This window comes from Myotis lucifugus, unplaced genomic scaffold, assembly GCF_000147115.1.
Source record: "Myotis lucifugus unplaced genomic scaffold, Myoluc2.0 scaffold_60, whole genome shotgun sequence".
NCBI classification, from domain to species: Eukaryota; Metazoa; Chordata; class Mammalia; order Chiroptera; family Vespertilionidae; genus Myotis; species Myotis lucifugus.
This window is the reverse complement of record NW_005871108.1, coordinates 587,983-613,351: the sequence shown is the minus strand read 5'-3', so window position 1 is coordinate 613,351 and position 25,369 is coordinate 587,983. Positions and strand designations below refer to the sequence as shown.

At 40.6% G+C, this 25,369-nt stretch overlaps 1 protein-coding gene across 2 annotated transcripts; it reads left to right on the top strand.

Annotated features, from left to right (window-relative positions):
- On the top strand, nt 1-23,871 carry LOC102436454 (zinc finger protein 724-like). Of its 2 annotated transcripts, none has more exons than XM_023754323.1 (6): nt 1-145; nt 9,677-9,837; nt 13,519-13,645; nt 14,042-14,131; nt 18,946-19,019; nt 23,594-23,871. In XM_023754323.1, exons 2-6 carry the CDS (start codon nt 9,823-9,825, stop codon nt 23,615-23,617), a joined length of 330 nt encoding a protein of 109 aa, XP_023610091.1. In that variant the 5' UTR covers nt 1-145; nt 9,677-9,822; the 3' UTR covers nt 23,618-23,871. The 2 variants fall into 2 exon arrangements, with proteins under 2 accessions (XP_023610091.1, XP_023610090.1); XM_023754322.1 differs by lacking the exon at nt 23,594-23,871 and adding an exon at nt 19,865-21,994.
- Nucleotides 23,872-25,369: the final 1,498 nt, after the last annotated feature.

Genomic DNA, 25,369 nt, shown 5'->3' with positions numbered 1-25,369 from the left:
GGCTGGTGCGGAGGGGAGGTAACCGTGGCGTCTGAGACCTTTGGTCTTTCTCCTTTAAACTTCAGCATCTTAGCCCACAGCCATGCACGTGTGAAGCCCGAGGGCCGAGGAGACCTTGAAACCCCGAACCCGCCTCCCATCAGCGGTAAGTCTCGCGTCCCGGTGAGACCTCTGACCCCGAGGGCTTCGCTGCGGGATTGAGACCCGCGTTCCCTGTGGCTGAAACTGTGGAGTCCTCTCTGCCTGCGGTCTGCCTTCCCGGGGCCCCTGCGCACCGCCCGCGCGTGGTTTTCCTGCTAAAACCGTTCACGGGCCAGCCCTCCCCCCAGGCCATTAAAGTGTTGGGAGATGGAGTCAAACCCTCTCTCCCTCTGCAGCCTCGAATTCCCGGCCTGTAGAGCCGGATTCCTCCCTGGCCTGGGAGTATAGACACCCCCCTTTCCAGTTGCTCCCACCCCCGCCCCCCACGTCCCACTTAGTAGGTATGAGGCCGGATCAGTGAGGGGGCCCATGAGGATTCCGCAAAGTTGAGGACGTGGAAGGTCCTTGCTAACAGACTGTAGGTATGAAAGAGGAACTCGGGAAAGTGGTAACTGGAGAACAAATAGAGACCATGGAGGAAAGGGGGGAGCTCTAGAGACGTGAAGGGGACCAAAAGGGTGAGGAGCCCTTGGTTAGCAGAGGTGGGGCCCCGAAGAGCGAGGTACCTGAGATGGAGAGAGTCAGGGGGAAAAGTTGGATGAGGCCAGTGCAGGGACTGAAAGGGAGGAAGAGATGACCGAGCCCAGCAAGGATCAGCACTGTGTGGCCCTGGCCGGTTTGGTTCAGTGGATAGAGCGTCGGCCTGCGGACTGAGAGGTGCCAGGTTCGATTCCGGTCAAGGGCATGTACCTTGGTTGCGGGCACATCCCCAGTAGGGGGTGTGCAGGAGGCAGCTGATCAGTGTTTCTCTCTCATCGATGTTTCTCTATCCCTCTCCCTTCCTCTCTGTAAAAAATCAATAAAATATTAAGGGGAAAAAAGAAGAAAAAAAGAATCAGCACTGTGCTCTTAGCCAGGCGGTGGTGCCAGGGAGTCCGGAGAGGTGGAACCTGAAAGACAGAAGGGAAGCAGAAGGGACACAGGGATGGGGGAGAAAGGTGGGGAACAATCAGAGAGATTAGGGAGAAAGGGCTACTGAAGGTGACGGTTCCATTAATTTCACGGAACAGGTATGGGAAAGGAATAGAATAAAGGGGAGACAGGAGCGAAGGGGAAACACAGGAAAGGACAGTGGAGAGAAACAAAGGAAAGAGAGCGACCTAAAGGATTGAGAAACAGAAGTGGAGGAGGAAGGGAACCCAGTTCTGGGTAAGTGGAAAACTGATGGTTGTGGGTGATTAAGTTGTGATGTGTTGACTTGTGGCTTTATGACCTATTTAATTTAATATTTGCATTTCAGTTATACAGATGCAAACGAGAATTGTAAAGGTCCAGTTTATAAGGCTTGCTCATTTTATAAATGATAAAAAGGTTATTGGTGTCAGCAGATAGCTTTCATTTGCAGCCCTTATTCAGCCAGAGGGGAGAGTCTTGTCTCAGTCAGTCCTGGATCTCTTCCATTTCCTGGGATGGGACTAGCGAAGTGAACTGGGACAAGAATGACCAAGTCTATGCCCACATGGTGCTTTTTCAAGGAATATTAAAAGTGTTGGTCTTTTATTTCTTTTACTCTTTCCTTTCTACTGCTGTTATATTTATTTGATTGTTTTTAAAAAACATATTTAGTCCTAGCCACTTTTTCTCAGTGGTTAGAACATTAGCCTGCTGACTGAAGGGGCTTGGGTTCGATTCCAGTCAAGGGCACGTACCTCGGCTGCAGGCTCCTCACAGGCCAGGGCCCTGTTCGGGTCTTGTGCAGGAGGCAACCAGTCAGTGTGTTTCTGTTACATTGATATTCCTCTCCGTCTTTCCATCTCTCTTCCACTCACTCTAAAAATCAATTGAAAAATATCCTCGGGTGAGGACTAAAAAAAAAAAAAAGAATTAAAAAATAAAAAGCATTTGAAATAAATCTTTGTTGAATTTTCCTTTCTTTTGTAAATTTTCATTTACTTCCGAAATAAGCATTGTGACATCTCATAATCAGCTCTTACCATTCTTTTCTAAATACAAGGTAGCTTAGAAAAACACAATAAACCCTGGAAGACATTATATTTTTAAAAATTTGAATGTTTTCCCTTCTGATTATATTGTATCTGCTTTAGATTATATGCTTTGTATTTTTTCTCTCCTGTATAACATGTGGGAACATCCATTGGTGGATATAAATGATATATTAGGCTATTTCAGTGTACACTTGGTAAGGATGGCTATGTTCTTAACAGTCAGAACCTACTTTTAGTGAGTTAGTCTAATAGTCACAGTTTTTAAAATTCCATTTATATGATTTGTTAAATTAGTGAGCTGTAAGCTTGAAGGATATTCCTTTAAATCCTTTTTCTCCATTCTCTGAAAATGATGAAGGATGGACATGAAACTTTGTTCCAAGAGAGCTCATCTGTTTATGGTGAAGGAATTTGATCAGCCTATTTCCATAGCTAACATTTTTTTTCAAAGTTTTCAGCGCCAAAATCTGTGTGCATCATTTTATATATTTTAAATAATTCTCGGTGAATTCCTGGAACTGGTGCAGAAAATGATTGTGTTTCTTTAATAGACCTGGGGACAGACAATTCTGTGATGGAAGGAGTATTATCAGTGTCTTTTGACAGATCAGGAAATTGAGGTAGAAGAGTGAAAGGCTCAGATGCTGGAAGCAAAAGGCTCAGAGTCAAGTCAAATCTATGAATTTTTGCAGATTATTTACCTCCAGGTGCTTTGGGTTCAGCCTCTGAAGTAGGATAATAAAGGCTCCAGCTCTGCAATTAAGTGTGTGAATTTGTAGAAAGCCCAGCACAAGACCTGTGTAACTGAGGTGCTGTGTGTGCAAGTGATCACTACAAAGTGTTTCTTGTTAGAGCTCTCTGTGCTCCTCAAGAACTCACTGAGACTTGCCTACCCGCGCCCCCTTCAATCCACCTGCCTCCTGCCCCAACCCCTGTTCCCAGGTTCTTTCTTCTGACACAGGCATCCATGATGCTGCTGCCCAGAGCAGGAAGTCCCAGCACCTTTGCCTGGTGTTTGAGGTCTTGGTTTTCTTGTGGCATTTTTCAAAGGTTCACCCACACCCAGTGCAGTCTGACGAAAGTTACTGGAACACCCTGAGCATTTTCACTCTTGGAGGGCTTTGCATAGGGTTCCCTTCTCATACTCTCCTGGCTTATAGACTGTTGGACCCAAATATCTCCCTGGTGGCCCTTCACACTCACAGTTCCCACTGAGCTCACTGTCTTTTTCTCATCTTTCTCATTACCCAGCTTCCCCTTTGTCCACTCAGTCACCGGACAAGACCCAGGGTTCTCTGTACCAACAAGTGCCCCACTCCTGATCTCTATCCCTCTTTCTCCTGGTTTCAGACCCCTGAATTGACCCATTCTCTCCTTTCCATCTCCATCGTTTCAGCTGGTTTAGCTTCTATCTTCTGTCCCTCAGTCTTCTTCGAGCCTCCTCTTTGGTCTCAAGTTTCTACCATCAAGTCTGTCCCAATCTCATGACCTTAAAGGGGTTTTTATTTAGAGTTGACCTACCCCTTCCCTGCTTACAGCCCTCTCATTCCACCTGTCCCTTCAACAGTGTCCAGGGTCCTCAGTTTAATGAGGAACTCACCAAGACAAGTTATTGCCCACGAGCTGCAGGAGGTAGGCAGCCATAAGGCAGTACTGGGTTCCTGGGGCCCCTCTACCTCTTCCTTTACCAGTGCAGGCATCAAGCAGGTACTAGCAGCAGGAGCAGAGGGGCCTGAGGGATTGTAAGGGCTGCATTCCCCCAGACCCTGGTTTTTTTGGGGGGGATTGTAGGGAGGAGGATTCCGAGAGGAGAGAGGTAGGTGGTGATTGAGGAGAAGTGCTAGGACAGGGAAGGAAAGAAAGGCCTGCCTGGTGCTGGTTGTGTAACCTCGGGAATACTCCTGGCGCACTGTGGCTTAGGCTTCACATTGGTAAAATGGGCACAATCATTACCACGTAATGTTGTCATAAGAATTAATGACTTTACAGAAAGAGCTTAGAACAGCCTGGCCCTTAGGATGGTTGCATTTTATTTTGTAATTGGAAAAATGTGTTTATATTGCTTTTCTATCAAATTGTTTATTCCTCTTCTTTCTCTAATATTCTGTGAGAGTTACATGGGTGACAAGAATCTTATCTGTCTAATTCATTGCCTGAACCTATTAGAGCTCATTAAAGAATCTTATAATAGTTTTAATAAATGAAATATTTCAGTGAATGAATACATAATAAAACATGCAGTGTATGAAGCTAAGATGGCCCATTGGAGCCCACAGATCAGGCTCCCTTTGCTCCTTCTACACTCCATCTCCTGCTCTCTCCCACTCCCTGCATCAGCTGCAGGCACAGGGGCCTCCTCATTGTTCCTTAAACACATAGGCAGGTTTCTGTCTGAGGGCCTTTGCCGTGGCTGTTCCCTTGTTCCCAACTTTCAGTGAGTTTTCCATGCTGTTTTAACTTGTCTGCATTGGGCTTCTCTGGACTCAGATGCTTTTCTGTTTATTTATTTGTTTGCTTATTTATTATCTGTCTCCTGATTAAGGTGGCTGCCCACATGTGCAAGACCTTGGTCTTGTTCTGGTCTGTGTCTCTAATGCCAGGCACCAAGGAGATGGTTAATCTTGGATGAGTAAATTTATGTACAAGTGATTGACAAAGCTAAAGATGAACGACATAAAGGAATGGGTATGTGGGAACAAATTGAGAAACATATGTTTAGAGTTAGAGTGAGAGTGACAGTCTTTTTAATTCCTCTCTCAGAACCTGACACATCTTTAGACAAATACAACAAGGACAAAAAGACTGAGTAACACCATGATATAAAGTTGGGAGTGTATGTACACACCCACTTGACTCTGATCCTAGAAAAAAAAATATTTTCTTTTCCTAAGACCATGTTTAGTTACAAAGGTGATTATATACATAACCTCAAAGAAAGCATCAAAGAAATGAAAAGGTTGAGTATTACAGGGCACAGTCTGCCCTCATATTGCATAAAATACTTTCATGTTGATACTGTAGTGCTGGCCCATCCAATATGGCAGCCAGTCTCCTCCTGTGGCTGTTGAGCTTGTGAACTGTAGCCAGTCTCAGTTGAGATGTGCTTTCAGTGGAGGATACATATTGATTCTTCAGAACACAGTAGGGGAAAAGGATGTGCAATACCTGGCATAAGTTTCTTTAAATATTGACTATTTGTTGAAATAGAACTATTTATGGTAAATATATATTCAGTTAAATAAAAGATTGGGTTAATTCACATTTGTGATTTCATAATTAATTGTTTGAAAATTATAAAGTTATCAAAATTAAATCCAACCAGATCAGTATAGAGAACAGATTAGTGGTTGTCCTGGGTTAGGGATAGGAGTTGTTAGAAGGCAGCTCCAATTAAGGATCTGGTTTGTGGTTCTGATTTAAACAAAGCTACATGGTTAATAAAATTTCATAGACACACACACTTAGACACCCACCCCCATAAACTTTTCATGTAAGGCTTCAGTTGGGTCTCAATCATATGTTGAAATCTTATCCACTGCCTTGGGATATTACCCTACTTAAAAAATTACCTTAAAAATAGGGATATTACCTTATTTAAAGATTACCTTAAAAAGATAATCCACTTGCCCTGGCTGGTTTGGCTCAGTGGATAGAGCATGGGCCTGAGGACTGAAGGGTTCCGGATTCCATTCCGGTCAAGAGTACATCCCCAGGTTGCTTTCTTGATCCCCAGTAGGGGGCATGCAGGAGGCAGCCTTTCTCCCTCTCCTTTCCTCTTTGAAATCAATAAAACAAAATATAATCAACTTAAAATAAGGGCATTAATAGTGGGCCCTCCTCTAATATGCCTGTTTTCCTTCTTAACAGAGGAAATCTGGACTCAGAGATATGCATAGAGAGATAAGGTAGCAATTTTTTATTCCTGAGAACAATGTTAATAAAATAATAATGTGGGCCTATTGACCTGTTTATCTGCTATTAAAAGCATAAATTTCCCCATGAAGATTTACTAGATGTACCGGTTAATAATGCGGATTTTTTTCAATAGATGGGGTTACACATATGTTGTTATATATGTGATTTGATATGTATGCTATTTTGTTGTATTGACAACAAGCTTAAAAACTTCATATGTCAAATTTTTTGAAGGTGTTAACATCATAGATATTTTTACACTTAAAAATGTCAAATTTCGTGCCAAAAAAAAGAGCATTTGTGGGAAGTTTTAATTCATTATTTTGAAGAAAAGTGCTGCTGAATACTTCGAGAAGCTTATGGTGAACATGCTCCATGTCAAGATACTTGTGAACGCTGGTTTAAACGCTGCTTTAAAAGTGATGATTTCGATGTGAAAGACAAAGAACGCCCAGGTCAACCGGAAAAGTTTGAAGATGAACAATTACAAGCATTATTGGATGAAGATGCATGTCAAACTCAAAAACAACTTGCAGAAAGATTAAACGTTGCCCAGCAAACAATTTCCGATCATTTACAAGCAATGGGAAAGATTTTAAAGGAAGGAAAATGGGTGCCACATCAACTGAATGAAAGACAAATGGAAAACTGAAAAGTCATCAGTAAAATGTTGCTTCAACAGCATGAAAGAAAGTCTTTTTTGCATCGAATTGTGACTGGTGATGAAAAATGGATTTATTTTGAGAATCCCAAATGCACAAAATCATGGGTTGATCCAGGTCAACCATCAACATCCACTGCAAGGCCAAATCGCTTTGGAAAGAAGACAATGCTCTGGGTTTGGTGGGATCAGGAAGGTGTGGTGTATTATGAGTTTCTAAAACCAGGTGAAACCATTAATACTGATCGCTACTGACAACGAATAATCAATTTGAACCACTCTTTGATCGTGAAATGACCAGAATGTGCCAGAAGACAGGGCAAAGTCATTTTGCTTCATGATAACGCAACATCACACACTTCAAAACCAGTGAAAGACACGTTAAAAGATCTTGCCTGGGAAGTATTAACCCACCCACTGTATTCACCAGACTTTGCTCCTTCAGATTACCACTTGTTCCAATAGATGGCACACGCACTTTCTGAGCAGCACTTCAGAACATATGAAGAAGTGGAAAATTGGGTCTCTGAATGGTTTGCCTCAAAACAAGAAAAGTTCTATTGGGACGGTATCCACAAATTACCTGAAAATGGGGCAATGTGTAGCTAGTGATGGACATTACTTTGAATGAAGCACTTTTGATGTTTCTCTTGAAATTATGGTGTTTTCTTTGTTTACAAAATCCGCTATTATTAATAGGTACACCTAGTAGGGCTTGCTCTAAGGTTTTATTATAGTGAATCTGCTATGTTTCAGGAATTTGTTTTCTATTTTTTTTCATAATAATTGTTTGTTAAACTCTATCAAAGTTGGGAGTCATTTGTATTAATTTAATCATATTTTCCTCAAATTTCATAATATGACTATTAAGTTTATAGATTTTAAACTTAGGTGTCATAGTAAGTACTTTTAATATATAACCCTATATAAATCCAGCTTCAGAATTCTCACAATACAGTCAAACTCACAGGAACAAAGATTAGAGGAATGATAAACATTGCCAGAGGCAAAGGAGAGTGGAAATGGGAGTTGCTATTCAGGGATACAGATTTTGATTTATCAATGATAAATAAGTTTCAGAAATCCACGGTATAACATTTTGCCTGCTGTTAACATTATTGTCTTGTGCACTTAAAATTTTATTGATTCTGGTTAGTGTTTCTCAGTGGTGGAGCGTCAACCTATGAGCCAGGATGTCGCTGTGTGATTCATGGTCAGAGCACATGCCCAAGTTGTGGGCTCAATCCCCAGTAGGGGGTGTGCAGGAGGCAGCGGATCAATGATTCTCTCTCATCACTAATGTTTCTATCTCTCTCCACTCTAAAATCAATTAAAATATATTTTCATAAATTTTATTGGAAGATCTCATGTTAAGTATTCTTACTATAATAAAACACTAATAAGAGCAATGATTAAAATGTGTTTGGGGTTCAGTTAGAGAAAGTGAACATGAATGTGGTATAAGGAATCTCATATCTTGCTGGTTTGGCTCAGTTGGATAGAGTGTCAGCCTGTGGACTGAAGAGCACATGCCCAGGTTGTGGGCTCAATCCCCAATAGGGGGTGTGCAGGAGGCAGCTGATCAATGATTCTCTCTCATCACTAATGTTTCTATCTCTCTCCACTCTAAAATCAATTAAAATATATTTTCAAAAATTTTATTGAAAGATCTCATGTTGTGTTCTTACTATAAAAAACATTAATAAGAAACAATGATTAAAATGTGTTTAGGGCCGAAACCGGTTTGGCTCAGTGGATAGAGCGTCGGCCTGCGGACTGAAGGGTCCCGGGTTCGATTCCGGTCAAGGGCATGTACCTGGGTTGCGGGCACATCCCCAGTGGGAGATGTGCAGGAGGCAGCTGATCGATGTTTCTCTCTCATCGATGTTTCTAACTCTCTATCTCTCTCCCTTCCTCTCTGTAAAAAATTAATAAAATACAATGATTAAAATGTGTTTGGGGTTCAGTTAGAGAAAGTGAACATGAATGTGATATAAGGAATCTCATGTCTTGACAGGCTTCTAGAGTATGCTCCTTTAGTTCATTTGCAAATGCAGCTGTGATGGAAGCACTTTTCTGCCCCTTGTCCCTTAGGGATTGAGGCTCCATTCACCTATGGACGGGATGAGGCCTGTTATACCATGTGTCCCATGGGAGGGGTGTGGGCAAAGAACTGGGGACTGAGGGTCATTTTGGTGAATTCTGAGGACAGGATTTTCACAGAATCCTGTTGCCACCAAGTTTTTTTCCCCTCCCCTGTTTGCATCTGTACAGTAGCTACAGACCTAGCTAAACCCATTCCAGGACAACCCCATCTCTAGGGTTCCTCCCTAGGAGCCTGCCCTCTAGAAGTTCCTACCCCAATCCTTCACACTACTCATAGGTCTCAGATATGTTGGGTCTAGTATCTCTAACCCAGTGCTACCTAAAGCAGGTCACCTGCACCAGGGCACTAGGTAAAGATGCTATTTCATGGGCTTCACTGCCGACCTACAGAATCATAACTTTTTAGAGGGACCTGGATCCCCAATGGTTCTGTATGCACATTAAAGCTGTAGAAGAAATGCTTAGCTAGATGGTCCCCTTCCATTAGACCATTTGATGAATTGTAAGAAGTAACATTATTGTGCCCTCCCCCACAGAGTTGAACAACTGGTCTGGGTTGTTGGTTTAGTGTGGTGCTCCAGGAGATTCAAAAGGGAGGCTAGTATTTATCAGAAGTGCTTTCTGCCCCAGTGCATTTGTGAGAGTTGAGAGCTGGCTTTGGTCCAGGGGAGGTAACAGGGTTCTCTTTTGAGTTTTGAGGAACAGAAGTGCAGCCCACATTCTCATTGCTGGGTTGGAAATTGTGCATGTCTGTGGGATAGGAGAGCACAGGATTATAAGAGAGAAAAACTTACACTTTGGTCTTAATGTAGGATCTCACTTTTTCTTAATCTCTCCTGTGACAAAGGGCAGGGGAGTGTGACATTTTTCAGCATTTCAAGTCCTGCCTGTGAGTGTGGTGGAAGCACGGCATATGCTCAAGATGCAGGTGTGATTGGTCAACATAAAGTCACCTGAGAAAACAACCCAGAGCAGGAGGAGGAAGAGGACAATATGGCCGCTTCTCAGGTAAACGCTCTGTCTTGGCTCAGTTCTGTGTCTGCTTTTCCTTCTCAAGTTTATGGATGTAGGTGGTGCAGACCTTTGCTTCTCTATTTCTGATGATCCTGCAACAGGAATTTGTTTTCAACTGCTTACTTTTTTTTCTTGTGATTGTCCAAGTTCCCTCTTTAAAATGTGACTGTCACTTGGGGTTTTTTGGGTTCCCCAAGTTAGAAATCAAGAAGAACCTCCAGAGAAATTTCTTGGGAAATTTTCTTAGGCTTATGCTCGATCATAAGGGAGACAACACAGAAGAAAGGAAGGTCCTCTGAGCTGCTGAGGGGCAGGCGCAGCTTGGCGGCCCTAACAAGCTTGGGACACATAGGAGGGTGGTTTGAAAAAGGCCTGCTGGTGGAGATTTCCATTTGAGGGTGCAGTTACTTCCTTTTCCAACGGGGTTGTCTGGTTGTTAGCGCCTGCGCTGTGGGGGAGAGATGGCAGTGTAGTTCACTAGAGCCACCCCAGGAAGTTCATGTAGCAGTCAAGCCTTCATCAACTGCTCATGTGGGTCAACAGTTTCAACATCTGCAAGGAAGCAGGCCTTTAGGAGGCAGATAAAGTCAGCTACCCCTGCATTTTTGTCCACAGCTTTCTGTCCATTGTGTCCATCCAGGTCCCCTATACGAAATGAAATCTCACCATAAATTAATGGCCATTGTGTGGGAGGAAGATACTTTCTTCTACTTTCAAGGTTCTCTCAGCTGGCCTAATCGGACAGACGTGATATGTATGGGAGCTGCACACACTTGACAGTGTCAGAGACCCCACATGCAAGAGAGGCTCAGAGATTGAAAGGGAAAATTGGTATGAGACATTCTGAACCTGGGATGAGCTACTGCACCTTGGGACTTCAGAATATCGTTGCCAGGAGATCACATGTTCAGGAAATACTAGTTTGCCTACCACCTAGATCAAGCATGTCAAACTCAAAGGCTAACACGTGCAAAATAAACAAGGTTTAAGTTTATGTGGGCCGGAAAAAACCCCAAAAGCTTCAAATGTCATAGAAATGTAGGTTTATTAAGATAAAGACATGCTGAATACAAAGGCCTAAATAAATGAGTAATTGTTAATGAGTATTTGTTGTGGGCCGCATGTATCCCGTGGCCCGCAAGTTTGACATGCTTGACCTAGGTAGTTCAAATGTCATTTTTGGTTTAACACAGATCATGGGCCAAGCTCATCATTTAAATTCTTCTAGGTAGTTCAGGGGGAGAGCAGAAGGTTCTCTAGGTCTTGGTGCCTTCAGTTCAACATAATGCATGTACCGTTGAAGCACATCTTAGGGTGCCTTGTTCTGAAACCCCAACTTCAACTCTTCAGAACATTTTCTTTGTGACAGATCAACATGGGAAGGCATTGATATCCGAGTTCCCTATTGAGATGGTGTTTGCAGAAGGGACATGCAGGTTTTAGATTTCGTATGGCTGCAGCATCTGCTCTGCAGAACAGGATGGAGACAAAGCACCTTTAACCATAGTGGCTGGGATTAGATCAGAATGTGCTGAAAAAGAAAACTCGTTAGCAGAGACTTGCTCTCTACATTGGCACGGAAGCCTTACTCTTTAAATGTACTGTGAGATTTACAGATGTGGAGGTATATGTGGAGTGAATTTTGTATAAAACTGGTGTTAGTGATGATGTGTTCCTCTGTGTCCTTCAGTTACCTGATGTCACTTCCTCTGCACCTGATTTTCACTTGGTGTGGGTGTTCTCTGCCCAGTTTCTGAACCATAGAGTTAATTTTAAAAAATCTTTAATAAGGGTTTCAAAAAAAATTTGTGAGATGTGCATAAACGATCACATTTCATCTGGAAACTTCCATTGCTTTTCAGTTTCTCTTTATGTTCAGGTTGCTTTGAGAAATAAATGCTTCTTCTTGTTGTTCACTGGAGATCCTAGATTTGCAAGTGGAGGGTTATCAGGCAGGCCTCAGACCTGTACATTTTTGTTCTATTCCACTGACATGTCACAGACACACTCTTCTTTATCACTACTTTGTATTTTCAAAAATGTTTACAAGCATCATAGTAATGGATGTTCAAGTGTGTTAAATTTATAAAATACAGATCAGCACCAAACATAACACATCAAACAATAGGCTAAGAACCAATAGCGCTAATATTTTATATTATGGTGTGTTTACCTCCCTTTTGTGTTTATAAAGTACCAAGATGATGATTCACAAAGAGATTTGTGAGATTAACACATTGACATTAATGTTTATTTTATTTCAGGGTAATTTTATTGACATGAAAATATTATTTTATGTCGTATTTTTTGTGTACATAGTTTCCATTTCTATGTCTGCCTTTTTGCAAAAAAATGTTATTATTTGAGCTTTTTCTTCTTACCTTCTTGTTTCTATTCTTTTTACAATATATATATATATTTTTATTGGTTTCAGAGAGGAAGGGAGAGGGAGAGAGAGATAGAAACACCAGTGATGAGAGCGAATCATTGATCGGCTGCCTCCTGCACGCTCCCTACTGGGGATCAAGCCTGCAACTTGGCTGTGTGCCCTTGACCAGAATCGAACCTGGGAACCTTTAGTACACAGGCTGACACTCTATCCACTGAGCGAAACCAGCCAGGGCATTGTTTCGGTTCTTTACAATCACAACAGCTGTGAACATTCATGAGGGTTGTGTCTATGTATTGGTCTGTATTCTTTTTGACAGATTCCAGATAAAGTTTGGAATAACACCCAGGCTCTACCATTTTCTGGATGTTTTACAAAATATTCTCATAAAAAAGGATGAATAGCCCTGGCTCAGTTGGTTGAGCGTTGACCCATGCACTGAGAGGTCACTGATTCAATTCCCAGTGATGGCACATGCCGGGTTGAGAGCTCAATCCTTGGTAGGGGGCGTGCAGGAGTTAGCTTATTGATGTTTCTCTCACCAACGTTTCTGTCTGTCTCTCTCCTTACCCCTTTTTCTCTTTCTAAAGTCAACAAATACATTTAATAAAAGGGAACAATAATGTTACTCTTTGATTACTTTTGAGATTTATCAGTTAATATATAAAACACTGTTAAAACAGTTGTGGTTGCTAGGCTTACTAATCTGTGAGACCTGTAAATTCCTTAAAACTGTTCAAAGTCTTGTATATGAATTTTTTTCCTGTGTTTTCTTCTGTGCTGTCTAAAGGTTTGGCACATGTACCAGCACATTGGCATCCGTAGTTATAAGTGAGCTGGTTAAACATATGGAAATTCAGGCCCCACCCAGAACTCATTAAAAATTTTAAAAGTGCTACACTGCTCACTCAGAATGACTTCTCCAGCTAAGAAATATGTACACTTGATCCTGTGTGATTCAAACAAAGCACTAAAAATGGATATGCCTGTGTTGGTGTCTTTGTTTTTAAAGTTCCTCTTCCAGAAAAGTAAAGCTTCTACAGTGGTTTTGTGGATCATATGCCATCCTTTCTCAAAATACATTAGAGAATATTAGTGTCAAAGTGATGCCATTGGATAGCTCAGGATACTTTCCTAGATCAAAACCAGCTCTATTAAAGAAACACACACACACACACACACACACACACCAAACCAATTCCATTAACTCTGTTTTCATTTTGGGTGACCTTATGACCTCTGCCCATGGTCAATAGAGTAATGCTTTTCCCCCCTTTTAATTTCAGGGACAGTTGACCTTCAGTGATGTGGCCATAGAATTCTCTCAGGAGGAGTGGGCGTGCCTGGACCCAGCTCAGCAGAAACTGTACATGGATGTGATGTTGCAGAACTACAGGAACCTGGTATTCCTGGGTGAGGATCACTTTCAAGATTTTGTACTCCACCCATAGGGTTTTGTTTTCTTCATTAGTACAGTGTCTGCTTAGAGCCTCCGCTTTTTATGATAGAATTTCAGACAGACCCGTGTTCTTAAGGAAAGAAATTGGGGTGCAGAACAGAAAGGCTTTCCTGTTTTACTGGTGCAGAACAGAAAGGCTTCCTGATGTATTTGGTAGTGGAACTCAGGATCAAAAAATTTAAATGTTGTCTCTAGTATAGTAAAGGTGCTGTCAGAAAATACTATTATGGGAAATAATTTTCTAGAATATTCTGATATTCTACAGTGTCCTATTTTCTCATGTGAGCACAGTACTAGATTGTAAATTGGAGAATCTCCATTGAACTCATGTTCCCTTTTCTAATAAACAGGTGTGTCTAAGCCAGACCTGGTCACCTTTTTGGAGCACATGAAGGGGCCCTGGGAGTTGAAGAGGAAAAAGACAGTATCCAGCCAGCCAGGTAGGTGGGAATCAAGGAAGCGGATGACCCAAGTGAGAGGCCAAGGTTATGGAGGAAGTCAGATATTATAATATGTTTTGGAAAGATCTGCTGCAATAGAAATGATTTTGGAGAGGGTCAGGTTTATTTCTGTTTCTGTCTTCAAGGGACAGATTCTCTTCAACACTTACTCTCTGGCATCATGTAAGGGTTCCCTTGTGCTCCTATGATCTTCCTTTGCATTTACAGTGAGAGCCAAAGACCTGCCCTAACAGTGTGAGGGTGGCATGACCTGGCTACTCTTGCATTTCTTGGTGAACCTGGGGAAGTCTGTGCACGTTGCTGAGGAATTTTACGTTAAACTATTTTTAAAGTTCTGTTTTCTGCCTCTGAGTAATTTGGGAGGGAATTGGTTGAGATAGTGGAATTTGGTTCCCACATCCCAGGAACACTGTGGATCAGTGTCCAAGTTGTCTTATTCTTCCTTTTGCTTGATCAAGTCTGTTTCTGATGTTTCTATTGTATATTTCAATTCAGGTACTAACTATATTCTTCAGCTCCCAATATCTGTTTGGTTCTTTTTTTATACTTTTCGTCTGTTTGTATTTTTATTTTTGTCATGCATAGTTTTGATGGTAATATATTTTTTAATTTTTTTCGCTATATTTTCCAATTGAGCCTTTTTAAGATGTGTTTTTTTTCACAGCTTTGTTAGGTAATTAACAGATGTTCATTAACTTAGGGCCAATTTATGGAGATTTATGTTGTTCCTCTGGTTGGATTGTTTTTCTGTTTCTTCCTAAACCTTGTGATCTTTTGTTACTATTCCAGGTCATTAGAAACAGCTGTCATCCCATTCTTTATGAACTTGCTTTGTACAGGAGAAAACAGATAACAATCAGCTGTGATAGATTGTTCATTGCCTGTCAAACCTATTCTGGAAAGTGTAATCAGTGTGTGTGTGTGTGTATAACTCATTTTTTAATATTTCAATTGTAGTTGCCAATATATTATATTCATTTCAGGTGTACACCCCAGTAATTAGACATTACATAGTTTCCATGCTGGGGCTACTTAGCAAGAGGTCTGGGGTACACTGGGGCCAGATCCTGCTTGTTTGAGAAATTGTTGTAAAGACTAAAGCATAAGGCAATTCAGGCTGTTTGTATGGAAAAGCCACTGGAAACAGCTTTGGTGGTCCCAGACGTTGATGGGGTGGATCTCAGGAAATCTTCAGGGTGGGTTGAAAAGTGTGAGCCAGGTTGATGGAGATGTAGCTATGGCTCTTGTGGGTGAAGGGCTCAGAAAAGGAGCAAAGGCTTGTACCAAGACTTATGTCTGGGAGAAAGCTCTTCTGTAGCTGTTGTCTTTATGCCAGAGACTTGAGTTCCAACCTGTATGTCCCTGGTGCCATTCGAGCTGCTACCACAGTGCTGGAGCTCACAGGGCATGAATATGAGTAAGTCAGAGCATGAATCTTTAAGAGGAACTGCCTAGGACTCCATCAGCTCTCTGTTTCACTGAGGCACAATCCCTGCTAGTTTTTACAGCCAGAGTAATGGGGACATCTCTTCTTGGCATTGGAACCCTGGGCTGGCAGGCCTTTTGTGGGTCTGGGACCTTTCACTCCTCACATGTGACTTCTGCAGCTGATAAATTGCTGGTGATTTTTGTTTTTTAAAAATATATTTTTATTTATTTCAGAGAGGAAGGGAGAAGGAGAGAGAGATAGAAACTTATAGCTGGTGATTTTAATCCAGCACATGGGCCCAGTCCATTCCGTGGCATTGCACCTCCTACCAGTCTGGATAAGCCTTCTTCTTTATATCCTTACGTGTAGAACTTCATTCAGCTAGGTTTCAGGCAGTTTTGAATGATGGTTTTCCTGTAGTTTAGTTGTATTTTTTTGTGTGGTTGTGGGAGGTTGCCAATGCCATAATTACTTACACCACCATCTTGACCAGAAGCCTGTGTGGATTTTGTGTAACTTCCCAGTTTAAAACATATTTTGCTTTTATTTAGAGCTCATGATATCTTCCCATTCCTGATGTCCTTCTTCACCATTGCAGTCTTTCTGGTGTTTGAACAATTACTAACTTTTTTACTTAGTAGTCCACCACAATGTATGCTCAGTATATTTCATTTCTATAGAAATCTGTTTTATTCAAAAACGAAAAAAAATCCCTCAGGCATTTACAAAAAATCCAGACAAACAGAAACCCAGTACACTCATTTTTTCTCTTCTGGGAGAAACTGAGAATTGGCAGTTATCCCAGAGATATTTTGTAGTGTGTCAGAAAGCGGGAACAGGTATTGTGGGTAAGTGTAGGTAACTTTTCCCCCTCTTTGTTATGATATTTTTATTTTATGCTTGCGGGTGGATATTGTGGTCTTTGAAGTGGCTTCTGAAGTACTTTAGGAGATAATTGGGTCAGTAATTGCTGGTAAGTTAGCATCTCCATGGAGGAAGAAAGTTTTTGTGCTTCCTATTCTTCAATCTCACTGACGTCTTCTTGCAGGTATTAATTTTGTACATTAAAATATAAAGAATATTTATCTGAGTGTATTTTATAATTAAATTTTTTAAATTAAATCTTTATTGTTCAGATTATTACAGGTGTTCCTCTTTTTCCCCCCATAACTCCCCTCCACCCAGTTCCCACCCCACCCTCGGCCCTCATTCTCCACCCACTGTCCTCATCCATAGGTGTATGATTTTTGTCCAGTCTCTACCCGCATCCCCCACACCCCTTTCCCCCCTAAGAATAGTCAGTCCATTCCCTTTCTATGTCCTTGATTCTATTATAATCACCAGTTCATTCTGTTCATCAGATTATTTATTCACTTGATTGTTAGATTCACTTGTTTAAAGATGTGTATTTGTTGTTCATATTTTGTATCTTTACCTTTTTCTTCTTCTTCCTCTTCTTAAAGGATACCTTTCAGCATTTCATATAATACTGGTTTGGTGGTGATGAACACCTTTAGCTTTTCCTTATCTGTGAAGCTCTTTATCTGACCTTCAATTCTGAATGATAGCTTTGCTGGATAAAGTAATCTTGGTTGTAGGTTCTTGGTATTCATCACTTTGAATATTTCTTGCCACTCCATTCTGGCCTGCAAAGTTTCTGTTGAGAAATCAGCTGACAGTCGTATGGGTACTCCCTTGTAGGTAACTGACTGTCTTTTTCTTGCTGCTTTTAAGGTTCTCTCTTTGTCTTTTGCTCTTGGCATTTTAATTATGATGTGTCTTGGTGTGGTCCTCTTTGGATTCCTTTTGTTTGGGGTTCTCTGCGGTCCTGGACTTGTAAGTCTATTTCTTTCACCAGGTAGGGGACATTTTCTGTCATTTTTTCTTCAAATAGGTTTTCAATATCTTGCTCTCTCTCTTCTTCTGGCACCCCTATAATTCGGATGTTGGTACGCTTGAAGCTGTCCCAGAGGCTCCTTACACTATTTTTGTTTTTTTGGATTCTTTTTTCATTTTGCTTTTCTGGTTGGGTGTTTTTTGCTTCTTTGTATTTCAAATCTTTGACTTGATTATTGCAATCCTCTGGTCTGCTGCTGGGAGACTGTATAATATTCTTTATTTCAGTCATTGTATGCTTAATTTCTAGTTGGCCCTTTATCACAACATCGAGGGTCTCACTAGATTTCTTGAGGGTCTCATTGAGTTTATCGGCGGTTTCTAGAAAATTCTTGAAAAACCTTAAAAGTGTGGTTTTGAACTCTATATCCAGTAGTTTGCTTTCCTCCATTTCTGTCATTTGTGTCCTGTTTCTTTGTTTCGGCATTTTTTATGCTTCGCTGTGTTGATAGAGTGGCTTTCTGTGCTAAGTGTCCTTTAGGGCCCGGTGGCTCAGCCTCCCCAATTACCTGAGGTAGACATCCTTGGTGCACCGCCTTGTGGGCTTTGTGCACAGTCTTGTTGTAGTTAAGCCTTGATTGTTGTAGGTAACACTGGGAGGATTTGACCTCCAGGCCAATTGGCTGTGAGAATCAGCTGTATCTACGGTGGGAGAACTTCTGTGCTGAAGACACCCTTATGGGGCAAGACTTGCTTCAGTGGGGCTTTGGTGCTCACTGAGTTTGCCCCCTGAGTATGTCCCTTATGGATCTGAGTTGTAATTGGATGGTCCCACTCTGACCACTGGGTACACTTACTCTTGGATCTAAGGAGGTGCTAATCTAGTCTCTGCCTGAGGCTACCCAGCAGAAGCCAGCTGTGAAGCAATGCAAGTTGCCCTGGGGCCTTGGGGGCAGCTGCAGTTTGTTAAGTAATTTTCAGATTACAAAGGGCTGGGCCTTTCATATGTAAAAGCCTCCGTGCTCGGCTTGGGCGGGGCCCCAGGGGATCAACAGGGAGGGTGGAGAGAGCAGTATGGCTGCTCTCAGTCCTGCCCTCAGAGGCCCCAGCAATCCCTGTGAGTGCCTCCGAGAGAAAGCTGCCCTCGAGTTCCGACCTATGCCAGACAGTCCCATTTCTCCTGTATGAGTCTGGGTCCCCAGAGACTCGCCCGGAACTGGAGCTCAGAGCCTGAAACTCCCTCCCGATTGAAAAAGACAATCGCGTCCTCAGCCGCCAGCCCTCTCCGCATGCACCTCCGCACTTTTGTATTTTACTTCCGCACCGCACCTCCTCTGAGTCTCGGTATGCTTTTCTCTTTCCTTCTAGTTGTAGAATTTTCCACTCAGCCAGCCTTCCTGTGGTACTGGATGATGTCCGTTCCGTCTTTTAGTTGTATTTTTGAAGTGGTTGTGCGAGGCAGCAATCTCCGGTGTTTACCTATGCCGCCATCTTGGTTTCTCTATATAATTAATTTTTTATATTTCAGCTATGTCTTCTCAGGTTATCCAGGATTTGTTGCCAAAGTCAGGTGTAGAAGTGTCATTCCAGAAAATGCTACAGGTAAGATATCACTGATGTGGCATTGAGAATTTACACTGAATGAAAGTTTTGTAATATGCAGGGGAATATGAAAAGAAAAAAACTTGTTAGTCATGATGGATGTGGCCAAAGTGGGACAATTACCCTTAATAAAATCCTTGTTGCCTAAAGAGATTAAGGATTTAAACATTTTGGAAATTTCTACTTGATGTCAGTTTCATTGGCAGAACAACGTGTTTCTGAACATAAAGACTAAAGAAATGTTTTTAAAAGTACATATCCTCTGCTCTGGCTGCTGTGTCTCAGTTGGTTACAGTGTCACCCTATATTCTGAAATGTTGTGTGTTCTATTCTGGTCAGGACACATGTAGGTTTAGGGTTCAGTCGCTGGTCCAGGTACAGGCAGGAGGCAATCGATCAATGTTTCTCTTTCACATCGATTTTTCTTTCTTTCTCTCTAAAAATCAATAAACATGTCCTCATATGAGAATTAAAATAAATAGATGAATACATATTCTCTGAAGTAAAATTTGTAATAACTGTAATAACAGAGAAGTCACCTAGTCCATTATGCAAATAATTTTTGAATTATTTAATGTAGCATTTGATTAAACAAATATTTCTAAAAATGAGATATTTCAAAAATGAAGATACAAGTTATAAATGAATTTGTAAATCCCTTAAGCAATTTTGCATTATTCTTTCATGTGGAAATATTTATTTTTCCAGAGTCTTTAATTTCCAAACATGTGCAAGGATATATATATAGCTATCATGGTATCAGAATAGGTAATTGGAAAAAACTGTACATGTGCAATGACACTAGAGCCCTAACTAAAACCTTTTCACTCTTAAATCATTATCAGAGTACATATAATGAAGAGAGAAGTCACCAATGCAATGAATCTCAGAAAAACATTAACCAAAGGTTAAATTCTCATAACCGTCAGAGAACTCAGCTTTCACAGAACAATGATAAATGTCCGAAAGTCTTTAAAAAAAGCTCAAATACTTTTATACCTCAGAGTATTCATACTGTAGAGAAGACAGAAAGACTTAGTGAATGTGCCAGGTCTTTCAACCAATCATCAAATCTTACTGAACATAAAAATACCCATATTGAGGAGGAGTCTTTCCAGTGTAATCACTATATGAAAGTGTTTAGTCAGTCCTCTAAGTTAAATATACATAAGGAAATCCATACTGCAGAGAAGCCTTTCAAATGCAAAGAATGTGATAAAGCCTTTAAGTGGCATGCACATATTGTTTTACATCAGAGAATTCATAGTGGAGAGAAGCCTTATAAATGTAGAGAATGTCACAAAGCCTTCAACTCTTATTCAAGCCTTATTCGACATCAGAGAATTCATCATGGAGAGAAACCTTATAAATGTAAAGAATGTGGGAAAGCCTTTAACAGGTGTTCAAGCCTTACAAAACATCAGAGAATTCATTCTGAAGAGAAGTCTTATAAATGCAGAGAATGTGGCAAAACCTTTAGCCAGTGTTCAACTCTTACCCATCATCAGAGAATTCATACTGGAGAGAAGCCTTATGAATGTAGAGATTGTGGGAAAACCTTTAACCAGAGTTCAAATCTTACAAAACATCAGAGAATTCATTCTGGAGAGAAGCCTTATAAATGTAGAGAATGTGGCAAAGCCTTTACCTCAAGCTCAAATCTTATTCAACATAAGAAAATTCATTCTGGAGAGAAGCCTTATAAATGTAAGGAATGTGGCAAAGCCTTTACCCAGGGCTCACATCTTACTCAACATCAGACAATGCATACTGGAGTGAAGCCTTATAAATGTAGAGAATGTGGGAAAGCCTTTAGGTGGTGTTCAACCCTTACCCATCATCAGAGAATTCATACAGAAATGAAGCCTTATAAATGTAGAGAATGTGGGAAAGCCTTTAAAAGTTATTCAGGCTTTACTAGACATAAAAGAATTTATATTGGAGGGAAGACTTGTAAATGTAAAGAATGTGGCAAAGCCTTTAAGAAGTGTTCATGCCTTATGAAACATCATACAATTCATACTGGAGAAAAACCTAATCAATGTAGAGAATGTGGCAAAGTCTATAGCCGGTATTCAACACTTACCCATCATCAGCTCATGCATACAGGAGAGAAGCCTTATAAATGTAGAGAATGTGGCAAAGCTTTTATCCAGAGCTCACGTCTTACTCGACATCAGATCATTCATTCTGGAGAGAAGCCTTATAAATGTAGAGACTGTGGCAAAGCTTTTATCGAGAGGTCACATCTTACTCGACATCAGATCATTCATTCTGGAGAGAAGCCTTATAAATGTAGAGAATGTGGCAAAGCTTTTATCCAGAGTGCACATCTTACTCGACATCAGATCACTCATTCTGGAGAGAAGCCTTATAAATGTAGAGAATGTGGCAAAACTTTTATCCAGAGCTCACATCTTACTCGACATCAGATAATTCATTCTGGAGAGAAGCCTTATAAATGTAGAGAATGTGGCAAAGCTTTTAGTCAGTGTTCAAACCTTACCGATCATCAGAGAATTCATACTGGAGAGAAGCCTTATAAATGTAGAGACTGTGGTAAAGCCTTTATGCGGAACTCAAATCTTACTCAACATCAAAGGATTCATTCTGGAGAGAAGCCTTATTCATGTAGAGAATGTGGTAAAGCCTTTACCCAGGGCTCACAGCTTACTAAACATCAGAAAATTCATTCTGGAGAGAAGCCCTATAAATGTAGAGACTGTGGCAAAGCCTTTACCCAGGGGTCACTTCTTACTCAACATCAGAATATTCATTCTGGAGAGAAGCCTTATAAATGTAGAGAATGTGGCAAAGCCTTTAGCTGGTATTCAGCCCTTTCTAAACATCAGAGAATTCATATAGAACAGAAACCCTGATAAATGTAGAGAATGTGGCAAAGCCTATAAATTATGTTCAAACCTTTCTAGCCATTGGAGGAGTCATACTAGAGAGAAGGCTTACGAACATCAAGAATGTGGCAAGGCCCATATACATTGATTAGACCTTACCAAATATATGAGAATGCATTCCTGAGAGAAGCTTTACAAATGTGAAGAGTGACAAAGCCTGGCAGTGTGGCTTAGTGGTTGAGCATGGACCTACGAACCAAGGAGGTCATGGTTAAATTCCTGGTCAGGGTACATGCTCGGGTTCAGGCTCTATCCCTATTAGGGGGCATGCAGGAGGTAGCCAATCAGTGATCCTCATCATTGATGTTTCTATCTCCCTTCTTCTCCTCTGTCCCTAACATCAATAGGAACATATTTTTAAATAAAGTGTGACAATGCCTTTAACCTCGGTATAGCTTTACTCAATACTAAGGAATTCATAGTGAATAGAAGCAACATAAATATAAATATGGGAAAACCTCCAACCATTGCCCAAACCTCACTAAATATTAAAGAATATGTACCAAAGAGAAGCCTTACAAGTGTAGAGCTTGTGATAATGCCTTTACCCAGTGTTGAAACCTTAGTCAATATCACGTAATTTATTGAAAGAATAAAAATATAAACAATGTGGCAAAACTTTTAATCATTGCTCAAGCCTCAATGTACTTTAGAGATTTCCTAGTGCAGAGAAGCCATGCAAATGTAAAAAGTTCAGCAAAGACTGTTTTTAGCATTTACATCTTAACTGCCATATGAGTGTTCATACTGGAGAAAAACTTAAAATGTTAAAGAATATGCAAACTCTTTACCTGGACTTAAAGCCTTTCTGAATATCAGAGAATGCATACTGGAGAGAAATTCTACCTTTGTGAAAAATGATGAAAAGCCTTTTCCCCAAATCGTATTTCAGAAAATCCCACAGAATTTGTACTTGAAAGTGACTTTAATCAAAATTAAATGTAAAATATCAGAGAATTCATAGTAGAAAGTATTAAGTCAATAACAGTTTTCAAATATGATTTTAAATCAGAATACTTATTTTAGTGAATCCATTAAGGAAAGCTACATGACTTTTTAGTATGAATCTAAATACCAAGGGGATGAATTTTAGGACAAATCCACTGCATCCTTTTTTATTACAATAGTTATTTGTGACTTTTTGAAAGAAAAGTATTACTGTGGTTTATATCTAAATTCATTTCATCATTCTTTGAATGCTTATAATGTGTATTTTGAGCAGTGGCAATACAGTGTGTTTGCGATGCTTTCCCCCCCCCCCCCCCAGTGCTTTGTTTAGAGTATGTGTGCACTTAATATGTTCATTTATAAAGTTACACACTCGAATACTATTCCATATTCTTTTGGATTGTTTTAGGACATATTCTTTTATGTAGCAAAGACTTTGAACTTCTCTACTGTAAGTATTAAGAAAATTTAGATTATATACATATTTGTATAATAAATGAAATTTATTTCACAGGCATTTTCACATTTTTTTTTATTACTGGGGCAAAAGTTCATTGTATCTTGGTCGCAGTACTGAGCTATGATGTGACTGCCTTAACATAGTGCTCAGGTTCGTGAGAGATGTATGAATGTTGTGAAAATCTAGGATTTACATTTTATGATAATTTCAGGGGTATTTTGTATTCTTTCTCTGTGCAAACCTGGGCCTGACAGTTGGGAAACAGCCATGATTATTAGAAGTGTTCACTAATCACCACCTGGGATTATTGAAAACGGCTGAACAAATGTGAAAGACAGAAGAGAGGGTGAAAAAGACACAAAGATACACCAGGAAAAGGATGCTTTGGGTAGTTCTGGTGTGAGGAGGCATCTGAGGGAAACATTAGCCTGATGAGTGTGTTGGACCCACTGATTGTGCCTGTACAACATGAAAACCAAGAAGCTGCAGGCCCAGAGTATGGGCCCTAAAAATAAAATATCAGTAAAAGTCATGTTCTTAGTCACTTGCCTTCTCCTTTCTTTTTACTTCTATTTACATTTTTATTAGTTTAATAAAGGACTGTCTATTTCTTCCTTAAACTAGTTTATATTACAAAGAAGTATAAATGGCTTCACGTGTTTAATTAACTTATCCAAATGAATTTTAGAACATAGCTGGATTTTATTTGTCTGCTTTTTGGACCTGCCTGTGCCTTTAATATCAGTCTGATATGGCTTGGTCTTGTGTCCCTGGAGGTCTGTGAAGAGGCTTGCTGTTATGTCCTGAAAAGTAAAAAAAAATAAAAATAAAGAAAAATAAATTAGGGTCTGATTTTAGTATCAGGGCCAGGTTTCAATTACATTAGGGTTTGTTCCAGCTTCCCCTCACGCTAGCAAGCATGTCCCAAACTTTGAAGCAAATGCTGATTTTGCTGTCTTTAAAGAGATTCTTGGATCCAGATGCCAGCCTACAAGTGGGGAACTTTTACTGAGAAAAGTCTGAGAACGTGTTCAGGCAGCCAGGCCCCTGGAAAAGCTTTCAATGTAATTACTTCACCGTAATGGAAAACGCAGAGGGTGAAAGTTCCTCAATGAGCAAAGGAAGAAAAGGGTCTGTATCACACACAGTCTTGTTCCAGACCCTGTGTACGCTTATAAACTTCTCTCTCTAAAGTCCCACAATTCTTTGGGGTAGCATGATTCCCATTTTACAGAGGAGGAAATTGGCTCAGAGAGTGTTAGTGAGTTGCCCAAGGTCCATAGCTGGTATATGTTTTCTGTTATCTGAACCCATGTCTCTCTGTCTACAAGACCTCAGAGGGGAACTTCTCTGCTTTGACTTCTCTACAGAACTTTGAATACATCCCTACTCATTGTCTGATGGTTTACAAGATTGTGTGGTCTTCAGTGGGTCCTGTGGTCCAGAGATTCCTACACTTAAGGCATTGTAGGTCAACAACTTTTTTTTTTAATATATATTTTATTGATTTTTTACAGAGAGGAAGGGAGAGGGATAGAGAGTTAGAAACATCGATGAGAGAGATCGATCAGCTGCCTCCTACACGCCCCCCAGTGGGGATGTGCTCGCAACCAAGGCACATGCCCTTGACCGGAATCGAACCTGGGACCCCTAAGTCCGCAGGCTGACGCTCTATCCACTGAGCCAAACCGGTACGGCTAAAAAATAATTGTATACTTTATTTTTCTAAGGAAAAATAATTTCAAATAAACTTCCAGATACTGTAAATGTCATTTTACCCAAGAAAGGATATTTTAATTCCAGGAAAATACAAAGAAAAAAATTCATTCTTTCATTCGTTTAAGATATATTAATTGACTCTCTATGTTGAAAAAGCACTTAAAATCTCTAGAAATAGTCCTAAAAGGGGAAACCATGTATTTAAGAAAATCCTATATAATAAAAGGGTAATATGCAAATTGACCCTAATGGTGGAAAAACTGGTTGCTATGATGTGCACTGACCACCAGGGGGAAGACGCTCAATGCAGG

Bases quoted from the DNA above. Each gene is read 5' to 3' on its own strand.
- LOC102436454 (XM_023754322.1), top strand. The intron at 13,646-14,041 runs GTGAGGATCACT...TCTAATAAACAG, and splicing joins CAGGAACCTGGTATTCCTGG to GTGTGTCTAAGCCAGACCTG. The intron at 19,020-19,864 runs GTAAGATATCAC...AATCATTATCAG, and splicing joins CATTCCAGAAAATGCTACAG to AGTACATATAATGAAGAGAG.